Source organism: Moschus berezovskii, chromosome 19 (assembly GCF_049115385.1).
Source record: "Moschus berezovskii isolate FMDL1 chromosome 19, NW_MosBer_1.0, whole genome shotgun sequence".
Classification (NCBI taxonomy): domain Eukaryota; kingdom Metazoa; phylum Chordata; class Mammalia; order Artiodactyla; family Moschidae; genus Moschus; species Moschus berezovskii.
In genome coordinates this window covers 51572936-51588600 of record NC_142478.1, presented here as the reverse complement: position 1 = coordinate 51588600, position 15665 = coordinate 51572936, and the positions used below count along the sequence as shown (strand labels likewise).

General features: G+C 47.4%; 1 protein-coding gene across 1 annotated transcript in view; it reads left to right on the top strand.

Moving 5' to 3' along the window:
- The window catches only part of TMEM132C (transmembrane protein 132C), a 462471-nt gene that overhangs the window by 437153 nt on the left and 9653 nt on the right, over positions 1-15665 (top strand). Inside the window, exons 6-8 of the mRNA XM_055405175.2 lie at positions 9178-9383; positions 11018-11291; positions 13488-13679. Of these exons, the coding sequence (XP_055261150.1) occupies positions 9178-9383; positions 11018-11291; positions 13488-13679 (672 nt within the window). The remainder of the gene's footprint in view (positions 1-9177; positions 9384-11017; positions 11292-13487; positions 13680-15665) is intronic.

Here is a 15665-nt window from a genome sequence, read left to right as displayed (position 1 = left end):
GATTCTCCAGGCCACAGTACTGGACTGGGTAGCCTTTCCCTTCTCCAGGGGATCTTCCCAACCCAGGGACCAGACCCAGGTCTCCCACACTGCAGGTGGATTCTTTACCAGCTGAGCCTCCAGTATTCTGGCCTGGAGAATTCCATGGACTGCATAGTCCATGGGTCACAAAGAGTTGGACACAACTGATCCACTTTCACTTTCAGATGAAGAATAGTGAGGGGTCAGCCCTGACTCCAGTGCAAGCCTGGCCACACATTTGGAGCCTCTAGCGAGGAAATCCAGCTTCCTCTGGGCTTGACCACCCTGGTGAGGGTCCTGCTGTCCAGTTGGCCCACATGGGCCAGGTCCCACCCAGCACCGCCAGATCCAGGGTGGACAGGAGTCCTGAGCTGAGAAGCACCCAGCATCTCCCAAGTCCTGGCAGCATTTTTCACTGTCAGCTGGAGAAAGTGTGATTTATCACAGAACAGGTTTCTATTTGGCCATCCTTAAGCGAGGAACAGGAAGCAAAGAGGGAAGCGGAGACATCGTCTCAGAAATAGTGCTTAGCCCTGCCTTCCCCCACCTTTACCTGTTCTTCTTTCCCAGAGATGTCAGAAAAGTAAGTGTCAGGCACTTTAGTAGTGAAGGAACTGCTGAAATGGCAGCAGACCTCTTGCAACATAAAACTTTCTCTCTGGCAGCTGCAGGGGGAGGGCAGATAGTGGGGAAGATGCTAGATAAGCCAGAAGTTCTGTGGGAGAATAGGACACAGAAAAAGGAAAGTTCTCCCAGACCAAAGCTAGGGCCAGGCAGAAGTCACTGCTCCTGGATGAGAAGCTCTGATGTGGAGAATTCCCAAAACCATAGGCTATTCCTGCTGTGTCCCCTCTAATGCCTAAGAAGGAGAGAAGGGGTGTGGGAAAAAGGGAGAATGGAGTGTGGAAGGGAAGGAATACGAGGCCTCCTGAATGGTACAGGCAGTGTCCTCTTCACCACAACACTTAGAAGGATAACTCAGTCAGCTCCGCTGTGTAACAAGTGACCCCAGTATGCGGTTGTTGAAGGAATGATCATTTTCTCTTGGTTGTGCATTTGCAGATCGTCTGGTGGTCTCTGGGCTCAGCTGGGCTGGATCCCTCCCTGCACATCAGGCAGTGATGGAGTCCAGATGCTTCATTCCAGGGCTGGGCTGAGAGGTCTCAGCTAGTTTAAGTTCCTCTGGTGGCAAAGCTCACAAGGGCTGGCACTCTTCAGTCTGAGCTTGGATAGCTTGGCTGTCAACTTTTTATGCATTCTCTTGGCCAAAAACTAGCCACATGGCCAGGTCTGCCATCAATGCAAAGTAAAGTCTTTCTGCTCACAGTGGAAGAAAAGGAATAAGAATCAAAATCAACAACTCAAACAGCCCATAAACCAGTAGGCTCCGTGGTTAAGAGCAGAGTTCTGGTTGACTGTGTTTAAATTCTGACTCACTAACCACCATCTGTGTGTTCCTGGGCAAGTTACATCACCTCCCTGTGTTTTTGTTTCTTCGTTTGAAATATGGATGTGATTCTTAAAATGTAGCCCTGTCCTGTGTTCATGGTGAGGATTCAATGAAATGATCCATGTGACCCCTTAAAATGGTTCCCAGTTTACTGCAAGCACTCAGAGAACATTTTTTGCTGCTATAAAATGCTTATCACCCATGAGAGTCCATCTCCTCAGATGTGTATGTTCCCTGTGTGTGCAATGGTGGGTGACTGTCAGGGACGATGTGGTAGGGGCAACCCTGAGGGTCCCCTAAGGGGAAGAATAGCCGACCAGGCACCTAAGTGCCTCTTCTTCACAAGGGCACATGCCATGGCTAACTTGAAAACACATTTCTCTGGAGATGTTGCGGCAGTTTCTGGCCATTTAATTCCCCATTGAGAGAACCTCACATTGGTTGCCAGTAATTTGCATGAAGAAATAGTCTGCCAAACAGTCTCCCAGGGCGTAGTTCCCAGTCACCCCCGAAACCTGCCCTGTCCAGGATCGCTCAGCCTAGCTCTTGGTGGGATGGGGTTGACGCTTTGCGTACTTTCCATGGGGACACTGTGCAATGATTAAAATTTAGAGAAGAATAGCAGAATAAGTAAATAAATCTGGGCACTAACTATGATAGGCGGTGGGATGGAGAAAGCATGGGACAAAGCAGGCACAGAAGGGAGGCAGCCTGCTGTGGGATACGGGCACCTTTGGGGCTGGCTTTCAACACCTCCAAGACCAGCTGCAGCCCACTGTCCGTCCTAACAGCACCCCCCAAATTCTCCAGTCTTGCCTATGAGACCATTAAGACACCAAGGTAGAAAATGCAAATGCTTTGGGGGTTCAGGGTGGTAACAAAATTAAATGCAGTGGTTGTTCAGTGCTGACAACTAATTTGCTATTTTATAAACACCATGAAAGTCAAATGGCATCCTTCGCTCTGACTCATTCATTCATTCATTTTCAGCATACATTTACTGAGCGTCTGCTGTATGCCAGGTACTATTGTAGGCACTAAGGGTACAACAGTGAACTAAGCAGACCAAAATCCCTGCCGTCCGCATTCTGTAGAGGGAAGACAAATAGAAACCAAAATAAACAGGTAAAATGTATAGTATATGAAAGGCAATAAGTGGTAGAGAAAAATAAAGAAAAGAAGAGTGTCAGGAGTCTTGGAGGAGTTGCAGTTTTACAGGAAAATGCCTGAGAAAGTATCTCTGAGAATTTACAGACCAGGTTTCCCAGCCAAGGCACTGCTGACATTTGGGATTGGCTGACTCTGTGCTGTGGGGCTGTGCTGTAGGATAGTGTAGGATGCTGAGCAGCAACTTGCCTCTGTCATTAGATGCCAGTTGCTCATCTTCCAATTGTGACAACCTCCTTCCCTAGCTGTAACAACCAAAAAGATCTCCAAAGATTGTCCAGTGGCCCTCGGAGGATGCAATGGCCCCTTCTTGAGAACCACTAGATTAAAGATCTAAAGGGAACAAGACAAGGATGTCCACTCGCACCAATTTGATTCAACATAATTTTAGAAGTCCTAGCCATGGCAATCAGAGAAGCAAAAGAAATAAAAGGACTCCAAATTAGAAATGAAGTAAAACTGTCACTGTTTCCAGACTACATGATACTAGTCATAGAAAATTCTACAGACACTATCAGAAAGCTACTAGAGCTCATCAATGAATTTGGCAAGGTTACAGGATAGAAAATACACAACAATCTGTTGCACGTTTACACACTAACAATGGAAGATCAGAAAGAGAAATTTGGAAAACAATCCCATTTGCCACCTCATCGAAAAGAATAAAATACCTCAGAAAAAACCTACCTAAACTTAAAAAAAAAAAAGATACAAATGAGCTTCTATACAAAACAGATATAAACCCACAGACATAGAAAACAAACTTATCATTACCAAAAGGGAAGGGTTGGGGGAGAGGGATAAATTAGGAGTTTGGTATTAACATATACACAATACTGAATATAACTGTATAGTACAGGAAACTATACTCAATATTTTGTAATGACCTCTAAGGGAAAATAATTTGAAAAAGAATATATATGTATATAACTGAATCACTTTGCTGTCCGCTTGAAACTAATACTGCATTCCCTGTCCAATGTTCAGCCTGTCTGAGTGGGCTTATTTGGGATGGGCCAAGAGAGGGAGGGAGGGCCAGGGCAGCTGATGGAAAGGATCTGAGCTGGTCCGTGGGCCCATGGCCTGTCTCAGGGCCCCTTTCCCTGGTCCCCTTGCCCACATGAATGAAAAAGATTCTCATATTCGCATGGCAGGAAGGGCGATTTCTAAGGCCACAGTCTCAGGATATTACCTGTTCAGCCAACACAATAGAAGCAATCTGATCAAGTCCGACACTAGCTGTCATAAACCCTCTTCTCCACCTCGGGCAAGTTACAGCCTCAGTGTGCCTCAGTTTTCTCATCTCTAAAATGGGACCCTAGGACATCCCTGGTGGTCCAGTGGTGCTCCAGAATCCACCTCCCAATGCAGGGGGCGCGGGTTCGATCCCCAGTTGGGGAACTAAGATCCCACATGCTGCGGAATAAACAAGCCCAAATGCTGCCACTACTGCGCCCACACACCACAACTAGAAAGAAGCCATGGGTCACAACGAAAGATCCCACCTGCCACAACTAAGACCCAACACAACCTAAAATAAATATTTAAAGGATAAAACTAAAATGAGAGCCTGATTGCTGTCCAGAGCTCCAGAAAGGACCAAGGGCGAGAATGGTGGGGAAAGCACAATGCAAATGTCAAACAAGGCATCAGAGCAGTCCAAGGACATTTGACATTTTATGTTACTAGAGCAGGTATACAAACTCACGTGTACAAGAAACGGAAACCACTTTTCTGTATCTGAACTTGATTTCAGTTTGCAACCCCCAGTCTCCTAAGACACAAAACCTATACCTGGAGTTATATTTCTGAACATATGAAGCTGGAGATGTTAATTAGGGAGCCAAGTATAGATGTTGAATAAGCACTTTGTTATCTGGAGATGGGATCTGGGGAGTCATTAGCACAGTGAGGATATTTAAAGCATCAGAGCTAGATGATTGCAACAATGAAAGGAACAGGTATGGACTGAATGTTTGTGTGGCTCCCAAGTTCTTCTGTTGAGATAGAAAATTGCATGGACGGAGGAGCCTAGTGGGCTGCAGTCCATGGGGTCGCTACTAGTCGGACACAACTGAGTGACTTCACTTTCACTTTTCACTTTCATGCATTGGAGAAGGAAATGGCAACCCACTCCAGTGTTCTTGCCTGGAGAATCCCAGGGACGGCGGAGCCTGGTCTACTGCCATGTATGGGGCCGCACAGAGTCGGACACTACTGAAGCGACTTAGCAGCAGCAGCAGCATGATGGTATTAGGAGTGGGGGGTGGGGAGGTGATTAGGTCATGAGGGTGGAGCTTTCGTGAATAAATTAGTGCTTTTTAAAAAAGATTGTTTTTTATTTTGTTTTTTGTTTGTTTCTCTACTGCTAGGTTTGTGGGATCTTAGTTCCCCAACCAGAGATTTTCAGGGGGAGCTCTACTGATGCATAAGCTTTCTCTAGTTGTGACTCCCAGGCTGTAAGGCATGGCTTAGTAGTTGAGGTGCATGGGCTTAGTTGCTCTGAGGCATGTGGACTCTTCCTGGACCAGAGATTGAACCCATATCTCCTGCATTAGCAGGCAGATTCTTAGCCACTGGACCACCAGGGAAGTCCCTAAATTAATGTTTTTATAAGATGCTCCAAAGAGACAAAATCTATGAGTCAGGAAGCAGGTCCTCACCAGACACAGAATCTGCCAGTGCCTTCATCTTGGACTTACCAGCCTTCAGAATGTGAGAAGTAAATGTCTGGTGTTTAAGGCCCCCAGCCTCTGGATTTTCTGTAATAGCAGCTCCAGCAGGCTAAGACGGGACATATATGATGCCATGGAATCATAGAAGGAGCAATTGCATTATTTCAAGGAGTGAATCTCTTAATTGTGGTCCTCAGACCTGAAGCATCAGCATTTCCCAGGCACTTGTTAGAAGCAAAACTGTGGGGATCCCCCTAGACCTGCTCAATCTGAGACTTTAGGGGTAAACTCAACCATCTGCGGACACTTGACAAGCCCTCTCTGATGCTCACTCAACTTTGAGAACCTGCTTGGCTACAGGAATCCAGACAAAAGTCTTACTGGATGTTGGTGGCTGACCAGCAGATATCTTTTGCTTTCCTCATGGAAAGCACTCTCCAGCCTCTGCCTTAGGAAGCAGGTGACATCCTTGGGAAATTGCCAAAGTCTGAATGACAGAAGATATCAACCAACCATATGCCACTCAACCAGAACCCTTGTGACCCAACCTGGCCCGTCAAGGTCCTTAAGAGCAGACTGGTTGATTCTGTGGCCACCATGCATTCAAAAGGGGTAGTTTAAATGTCACAGTGAGGACTTCCCTGGTGGTCCAGTGGTTAAGAATCCACCTTCCAATGCAGGGGACATGGATTCAATCCCTGGTCTAGGAAGATCCCACATGCCAAGGGTCGGCTAAGCCCGAGCAGCACAACTGCTGAGCCCATGCTCTAGAACCCGAGTTCCACAATGAGAGAAGTCACCATAATGCGAAGCCTTCCCACTGCAACTAGAGAATAGCTCCTGCTTGCCGCAGCTAGAGAAAGCCCATGTGAAGCAACGAAGACCCAGCACAGCCAAAAAACATAAATTTTTTTTTAATGTAAGTTTATTTTTAAAAGTCACAGTTAGCAGGGGCCAGCAGGTAGTTTTCTTAATGGGCAGCCCACCCACAATGAGAAATTTAAGAGATTCCCAGAAATGGGTCGGAAGGGCTGCAAAGATTCCCGTAGTGGGGTTGGATTCCTTTTTTGCAGATGAGCCAGCTCATTCTGTGATACCGCGGTTCCCACTACTAGCCACTTAGGAGATGATTAATGCAGCCTGCGACTTCCCCAGACATTTATGGCACCTTCAGGAATAACAGTGACAATGGCTCTATCGTGCCCGGTGGCTTCATACCCTTGGCGTTCCTCTTAATTATTTATATATTCTGGAGCAGCCAGGTTCCCTCCCACCAGAGCTCAGAAAGGTAATAAATGAGGAAAGTCAATGGTCTGTAAATTACAACATTGATTAAAGAAGTGATTACTGATATAACTCTTGCTCGGCTATTATGCTAATGCCTGCCCAGATCCAGGACAGTGTTTACATGCTAATGGCAAGTCTGGGACAGCGATGAAAATTGGTTTCCACCCTTAATCAGTATGTAAACTCTTTTAAACCACTCTGACCATGAGTGAGAAGATCCATTCATGTGTTCCCCTCCCAACTGCCCCCTGCCACTATCCCCAGCAGATGGAAGAAATTCACTCAGCCCAGCCCTCACCAGCTGCCCCTCCAAACAGAAGTGCAAGTTGAAATTGAAAATGGGGCCCAGAGTAGTCATCTGTAGTTCCCAGAAGCTGGGAAAGAAAGTGCAATCACAGGAGTTCATTGCTCAGCATCGGATGTTATTTAACCGGAGCCATAGACCCCCTGAAGGAGATACTGCTCCTTCCAGAGTATACAACCTGGACGGGAGACAGATAAGCACATTGACTATTACCACTTAGTATATAAGTGCTGCGCAAAGAGTCCATGTGTGACTTCATTTACTCTGGAATGCTACCCAAAACTCTGTGTATATGCATTTCTATGGCAAGAATTAACTTCACATTATTCCCAAAGGAGTCGATGACTCCTAAAAGGTTAGGAAACACTGCTCTAAAGCTTTCTGGAAGTTTTCAAAGTAATTTCTTGTGTTTCCACTATCTCAATATTTCACATCTCCTCTTGCCCCAAGATCTATGGCTATGTTGAAGCAAGCATCCCCATGGAAAAAGAGCCCTGTTCATGCATCCATCTAGCTGCTCATCTATCCATCCTTCTATCCATTCACCCATCTGTCCACCCATGCATATATGTATTCATCCAACCATTTATCTGTCTGTCCATCCATGCATCCATCCACTTAGCAATTTATTCACCCATCCATCCATCCATCCAATCATCCATTCTTCATCCATCCATCCTTTCACCCTTTCATCCATCTGTCCATCCGCTCATTCATCCATCCATCCACCCATTCATGCAACCATCCATTCAGTCCACTTTGCTGAGCTCCTGCTTCTTGAGCATCTGGTATGAGGCACCAAGAGATCAAAGAAGAAAAAGATATACTTATTCCCTTCAATGGTTTTACATTTCTGCAGCTGAAACTGTAAATTTACACAAGGGGGTCAGTGTGATCCCATAAACTTGGCTATGCAAGATGGGTCATATTGTGTCTCTATAACCCATCTTGATTTCTATTTTCAGTTTTCAATTCATTATGGTGGTGAAACATCATCCCAGTCTAATTTCTAGAAGACGTAAGTACTATCAAGGCCTTGGGGAGAGGGGGCTTCTAGCCTTAAAGTGTTCTGTTCACAGCTCCTAGGGGGCACCCACGATCAGTTGGAATCCATGTGGGTTACCTCTGATGTGGTCCCATCCTTGAGTATGCTGCTTGTTCTAGCCTCCTCCCAGGAGCACAAACATCCTCAAGCTGTTTTTTTGCCACATGAGAGCATCCATGGGGCTGTAAATAGATCCATCTTCCTAAGGTATCAGCAGAGGAACACAAAATCTCGATGCTTGCAGGCTTTTATTTTTATTTTGTTTATGTGTGTTCTGCTTTGTGTTCTGTCTTATCTCTTTCCTGAGGCCGTGATCTGCTAGAAATGGGAAAAGAGAGGGGAAGGAATTCAGGGGAAGGAAACAGGCTGATCTTCACTAATGTGATACTGCCATTCACAGAACGAGCAGTAACAGTACAGATACACAAATAATCCTAGGGGATCAGGGGAAGTGCTGCAAGCAGAGAAGGAAGGGTGTTCCCAGGGAAAAGGAACATCATATACAAAGACCTGAGTGTTCTGGGGAACCGTGAGGGCTGCGTGTAATTGGAACAGTGGGTGTAAGAACTGGGAGTAGAGCTTTGCTGAGGAATAAGGCTCTTCTACTTCTTCTTGAGGAAGTGCAAGCCCTTCAGATCTTGGGGGGCTGGTTGGGGTGGGACGTGGGTATGGCTGATCTTCTGGACAGACATCAGCCTGGAGAACAGGCAACCTCTGCTACCTGCATCACAATTCCTGGATCCACCCAGAGTTCAGTCCCAGCTGCAATTCTGACAAGATTCAAGTTCGCTTGGTGATTGCTGCTTCCCTCACACGGCTCGTGCTTTCCATCCCAGGGCTTGTGTCTCAGCTTGGAATATGGGAACACACGGGCAGCACTCACCCAGTGAGAGAGAGAAGAGGTAGATTATACTTCTGCCTCTCATCCTGCAGGTTGACAGTTCTGGAGGCTTTCCATGAGATCTCAGAAAAACAGAGCTCAATGGTCACAGCACCAAATGCAAAAATGGACCTTTCTACTGACCTTTCTTGTTTCTCTGGCTCCCTCAGTCTGTTCCCTGGTCCCCATTCCGTAGGGTCACCTCCCAAGTAAACCAACTGCACCAAATCCTTGTCTTAGGCTCCACATTGAGGAAAACCTACATTAAGCATGTGTGCTTTGCTAGAGACAAGGACAAATGGCTGATCCCAGAGAACTTCTCCTCCTCCATCCCCTCTCTCTTGGCAGGTGTCTGACCATTGTGACTATGTCTTTGTCAACGGCAAAGAGATGAAAGGCAAGGTGGATGTGGTGGTGAACTTCACGTACCAGCACCTAAGCGCCCCCCTACATGTCACCGTATGGGTGCCCCGACTGCCCCTGCAGATCGAGGTCTCTGACACGGAGCTGAGCCAGATTAAAGGCTGGAGGGTGCCCATCGTGGCCACCAAGAGGTGAGTCCAGGATGGGGAGAAACATTAGAACCATGATAGCGATGGCTGTGGATACTGATGTCAACACCAAAGGAGTCATTGCAGGAGCCAGTGCAGGGCCCAGGTGATGATGTTGTTACCATGGTGATTGCATGATGCGAAGTGTGCATGCCTCTGCAGCCTAACAAGAATCCTCTGAGAAAACTGAGACTCAGGATAACCCAGCCAGGCAGGAAGGCTGCTAAGTGGCCGGGATGGTATCAGATCCAATTGTTTGCACTCTACATGGGCTCCTAGTAATCTCTCTCCTGAAAGTGGCCCTCCAGAAGGAAGTCACAAAAGTAACATAATTCAACCCCCAGAGAATTAAAGTTTGGGCTTATTTTGTCTGTGAAACAGTGATTCCTTTTCTGTTCTGGGTGAATATCTATAATCTTGAAAAGCTCTGTGCATTTCAAATTATTGGATAAAATCTAATTGCATTTATACTGGACCATTGGGGTGCTGTCTGCACTTAAACCAGAAGAAAAACTTCTATTCCCTGTGACTCTGGATCATCCTGTGTGGGAATCTGGGGTCTTGTTTCCACAGCTCTGTGGCTCCCAGGTCAGCTACATAACAGTTGTTGCTGAATTATTGGTTTCCTGTATGACATCTTCCATCTTAAACCATCAGGGCTATTTTCCTGACTGTCTCCCAGGCACCAGAGTCTTGATTTTTAAGGGACAAGTAGTGTCTATCTCAAGAAAGATAAACAGGACAGTGAGATGGTGAGTCCATTTTGATAGAATGAACTTGAAGGAATTTGTCCTCCTCTGATGAGGCAGACAGCTGTGAATCCAGCCAAGACTTCAGGCCATTGAGTGGTCATGAGTGACCAAGATGTGGGTTTGTTCCCTGTCCCTGAAGAAGGAAAAACCGACACTTGCTGGTTTCACATCCAAGCTTGGCTGCGTTCTAGCTTTGTGAGTTTGGGCCAGCCACCCAGCATCTCTGACTCAGTTTCCTCATCTGGACATAAGGATAATTACAGTTTTGCCTCATGGTGTTAAGAGTCCATCCATGAAGATCTTAGCATGGGCACATCTCCAGAGCATCATACCACTCTGACCAATAGACCTTTCTACAGTGGTGGAATGTTCTAGAACCACAGTATCCAATACAGTAGCCAATAGGACAAGGGGTTATAGAGTGACTGAAAAATGTAATGTTTGGATTTGCTTAATTTTATTCATTTAAATTAAGTTGTAAATAGCCACACGTGGTTCTCAGCTACTTTGTAGATAGTATAGCTTTAGTATTAATAAATATTAACTCCTACATCTTTTATTTGTCAACAGATGCCTTCGAGAGAGATAGTGTTTTGTGGGCTACATATACAGGAGATGGGATATGGGGAAATTCTTTGGGTCGTGCTGTTAAGTGGAGAGAGATGTTTATCTTTCCTTCTCAATTAAGTCTTACCTTCCTCCTTCGGCAAGTACAATAAAGTGTCTTTGCATTGTCTAATAAAGAGCCGGTGCTTCTGTGTGGTCCTGAGTCTCCTGCCTGGGATGCTGTCTCTTGGTAATTGATGGGGAGGTATCTGCTTTGCAACTCCAGAGCATCATGAATTCCATCCCCTGACCCGAGAGCCTCCTCTCCTTCCCCATCAGGCCCACACGAGACAGCGAGGATGAGGACGAGGAGGAGCGGCGGGGCCGGGGCTGCGCCCTCCAGTACCAGCACGCCATGGTGCGGGTTCTCACCCAGTTTGTGTCTGAGGGGGCTGGCCCCTGGGGCCAGCCGAGCCACCTGCTTAGTCCCAACTGGCAGTTCGACATCACCCACCTGGTTGCCGACTTCATGAAGCTGGAGGAACCGCATGTGGCCACTCTCCAGGACAGCAGGATCCTGGTCGGGCGGGAGGTTGGCATGACGACCATCCAGGTAGGAAGCTGGAGCCGGGAAGCTCTGCACACCCATCTCTGAGCGTGGTGTTCCTTGGAGGGAGGCAGTTTGCTAGCAGGGGTGGGTCCTCATGGCCAATTCCTGCTGCTTGTGATGGCATCCTGTGGACACCAGAAGGTGAGCCTGGACCAGCTCTTTGAGTCCCAGATAAAGTGCAGTGAAAGTGATAGTCATTCAGTCGTGTCCGACTCTTTGTGACCAGGTGGACTGAAATCCACCAGGCTCCTCTGTCTGTGGAACTCTCCAGGCAAGAATCCTGGAGTGGGTTGCCATTTCCTTCTCCGGGGGATCTTTCTGACTCAGGGACTGAAGTTGGGTCTTCTGCATTGCAGGCAGATTCTTTACCTCCTGAACCACCAGGGAAGCCCCTTTGAGTCCCAGCCTCCTTCCAAACATAAATGAGAAGGTGGTGCTGCACCCCTTAGCATCTTCTGCGACCCCACTCTCTGCTGTGTCCTTCATTCCCACCACCCCCACCCCAACCCACCCTGCCTCTGCTTCTCCATCCTCAGCACCCGCCTCCAAACCCGCACCTCCTACACTCCCTTAGAAAGAACCTGCTCCCCACTCTGCAATTCTTGTGCCAATGGCCAGGGTAGGATTCCTTTCCCTCCTTCTTTCCTAAGTCAGCCTGTCATTCTGTCATGTAGTCATTCAACCAACTCTTCAAAATCCTGCTGTCTCTTTTGCTCAAGGAAATGTACAGAAGGGTGGGATTTCAGGCAGATGGTAGGGCACAGAAGGCCTTTTATTCAACCCATCAAGTCCCACACTACTGACTCCACCTGTTGTGGAGGGGTTTTTTTTGTTTGTTGGTTTTATTTTACTGAAGTATAGTTTGATCTGCATTGTTGTGTTAGTTCTAGGTGTTACAGCAAAGTGATTTAATCACACAAATACATATATCTTTTCTTTGTTAGACTTTTTTCTCATACAGGTTATCACGGAATACTGAGTAGAGTTCCCTGTGCTGTACAGTAGGTCCTTCTTGGTTATCTGTCTTATGTATAGTAGTGCACGTGACTCCACCTTTTTGAAACGTCCTTCTGGATCCTTTCACAACTGCCCCAGGTGGGAAAGATTGATATATTTCTACCATTTCACCTGGACACCCCAAGTCCAACAGTTGGTAATATGAGATGAAGCAGAAGGGCATCCCAGGTGGTGCTAGTGGTAAAGAATCCACTTGCCAATGCAGGAGATGTGGGTTGGATCCCTGGGTTGGGAATATACCCTGGAGAAGGAAATGGCAACCCACTCCAGTATTCTTGCCTGGAGAATCCCATGGACAGAGGAATCTGGCAGGCTATAGCCCATGGGTTCCTAAAAGAGTTGGACAGGACTTAGTGACTAAACAACAACAAATGAGGCAGAAAGTAACATTTCAGCAGAGGATACATTGTACCGGGGGTTGGAGGAGAGACTCAGTTCAGTTCAGTTCAGTCGCTCAGTCGTGTCCAACTCTCCGCGACCCCATGAATCACAGCACGCCAGGCCTCCCTGTCCATCACCAACTCCCGGAGTACACTCAAACTCATGTCCACAGAGTCGGTGATGCCATCCAGCCATCTCATTCTCCATCGTCCCCTTCTCCTCCCGCCCCCAACCTTTCCCAGCATCAGAGTCTTTTCCAGTGAGTCAACTCGTCGCATGAGGTGGCCAAAGTATTGCAGTTTCTGCTTTAGCATCAGTCCCTCCAATGAACATCCAGGATTGATCTCCCTCAGAATGGACTGGTTGGATCTCAGAGACTAGACTGTCTATAATTCAGTTCCCCAACTGACTGACTAATTCACTTAGAATGGGATTCAGGCTGAACAGGGTCCGTTTGTGTGCCACTCTTCATGAGTCCAGGCAGTAGGACTGCCACGTATGGTTGACCAGTTTGTGTGATATGCAAAGAGGTTTCATCTAAATGGGGAGGGTCATTTCGTTTCAAAGATAGAATGGATTTTAATACTTATGTCAAGTTTCCAAAAGATAGAGCTAAAGTGTCACAGGGAAGAGTGACTTTATCTGATTCTCACATGACACGAGATAATGTATAGAGGGAAGTTGTGGCTCCTTCCCACTGTATTCTGTAGCCTGTAGGGATGGACAAAGTATAGCTGGGAAAGGTTCCAACATCCATCCAGAAACATGTGATGGATTGGTCTGTGTCTGCCCATCCCCCAGGTGCTGTCCCCTCTGTCCGACTCCATCCTGGCTGAGAAGACAGTCACTGTGTTGGATGATAAAGTCGCGGTGTCAGACCTGGCCATCCAGCTCGTGGCTGGGCTGTCTGTTACCCTCCACCCTGGCATGGAGAACAGCAGGGCTATTACGGCTGTGGCCACAGCTGAGGAGCTGCTACGGACCCCTAAACAGGTAAGGGCCCAGATGCCAGAGGGAACAGGGTCCCGCCTAATCTAACCAAAGGGGAGGGAGGTGGGAGGAATGGGGGCAGGCTAGCCAAACCATGTTCCAGAAGGAAGTAATGCTGGCTGTGTAAAATCCCCGTGGCTTTGTGGTCCAAGTAGTGGGGTCTGTGATGAACTGGAAGAGTGGTACCCAGTGCCCAGAGGTGGACAAACCATCTGGGCAGCAAACTCTCAGAAATCCAGCTGCTTCAGACAACACCCGCTGTCATTCACAGTTCTATGGGTCGGGAATCCAGGTGGGCTCAGTGGGGTGCCATGTTCTGGGGTCCACAGACTGAGAGCAGAGCATCTTATCAGGATGCTCTGGGGACGAATCCACTTCCACTGGTGTGGTTGGTGGAATCCAGCTCTGTGCAGTTGAATGCCTGAGGTTTCCTAGGTTTGTTGCTGCTGGCCGGGAGCCTCTCTTCACTTTCTTTTCTCTGCCCACACCCTGCACCATCTTCAGAACCACTAACAGTGCAACCTCTGAGTTTCCCTCTGTCACCACCCAGAAAAGCTCTTCTGCTTCCAAAGGCTCGTATGACTACAGCAGACCCAGCCAGCTCAGCTAGGCAGCTCTCCCTAACTTCACCTGTGCCTGTAACATCATAAGAGGGACATCTCATCACATTCTCAGGTTCCAAGGAATAGGGTGGACCATTCCAGAAATTCAGCTGTTGCTACCTGTCATTGTTCCAGACTATCACCAGCAGGGACCTCCAAATAGAAGGGGGAAAAGTAGGAACAGTGAGAGACTTTATTTTCTTGGCCTCCAAAATCACTGCGGATGGAGACTGCAGCCATGAAATTGAAAGATACTTGCTCTTTGGAAGAAAAGCTGTGACAAACTTAGCATATTAAAAAGCAGAAGAATTACTTTGCTGACAAATGTCCATCTAGTCGAAGTTATGGTTTTTCCTGCAGTCATGTATGCATATGAGAAGGCTGAATGCTGAAGAATTGATGCTTTCAAACTGTGGTGCTGGAGAAGACTCTTGAGGGTCCTTTGGACAGCACGGAGATCCAACCAGTCAATCATAAAGGAAATCAGTCCTGAATATTCATTGGAAGGACTGTTGCTGAAGGTGAGGCTCCAATGCTTTGGCCACCTGATGCAAAGAACTGACTCACTGGAAAAGACCCTGATCCTGGGAAAGATTGAAGGCAGGAGGAGAAGGGGGAGACAGAGGATGAGATGGTTGGACGGCATCATTGACCTGATGGACATGAATTTGAACAAACTCCCGGAGATAGCGAAGGACAGAGGATTCTGGCATGCTGCAGTCCATGGGGTCACAAAGTCACGTGACTTAGCAATTGAACAGCAACCACCTGGCTTTGTTCCAGAGCAGGGACCTGTAGGGGGTTCTCATTCACATCCAGCTCACAGTGCTGGCACCTCTGCTCACCTCTCCTGGGGACAGGACACTGGCATGGTGTTGGTTGATTTAGAAAGAGCAGAGGAGGAAAGTGGGGAGACAAAGCAGAAGGCATGAAGCTATTTGCCAAGAACTGGTAATTAATTAGGGGACGATTGGCATTGCCACCTCCCTGGCGTGGGGCAAGGCCACCCATCAGCTTCCAGCATCACCCATCTGTCTTCATCGGCTGATGGTAATTGGAGGGCCCCAGCGCTGCCTACGGGGATTTATGGATGGAGTTCATTCAATTTGCAGACATGACTCTTGAAAGAATAGGAGCTCTAAATCATGCCCGGACATGTGTTATTTTAAGTATTTCAGAATTTCTCATCTTTAGGGAAATGTGCTGGCTTCTCCCCAGACAACCCCTATGCTCCAACCTCACTGTCATGAGCTAATGGAAAGACCTGTTCTCAGTCACACAGCAGGGCTGATGGAGATGGATGCTGGCAAGCCTGCAGTGTTCTGAGGGCTTAATTCGGATTGTCTGCTGTTCACGGGGGCTTGTTTGATGTTAAGTTCGTTTGCTG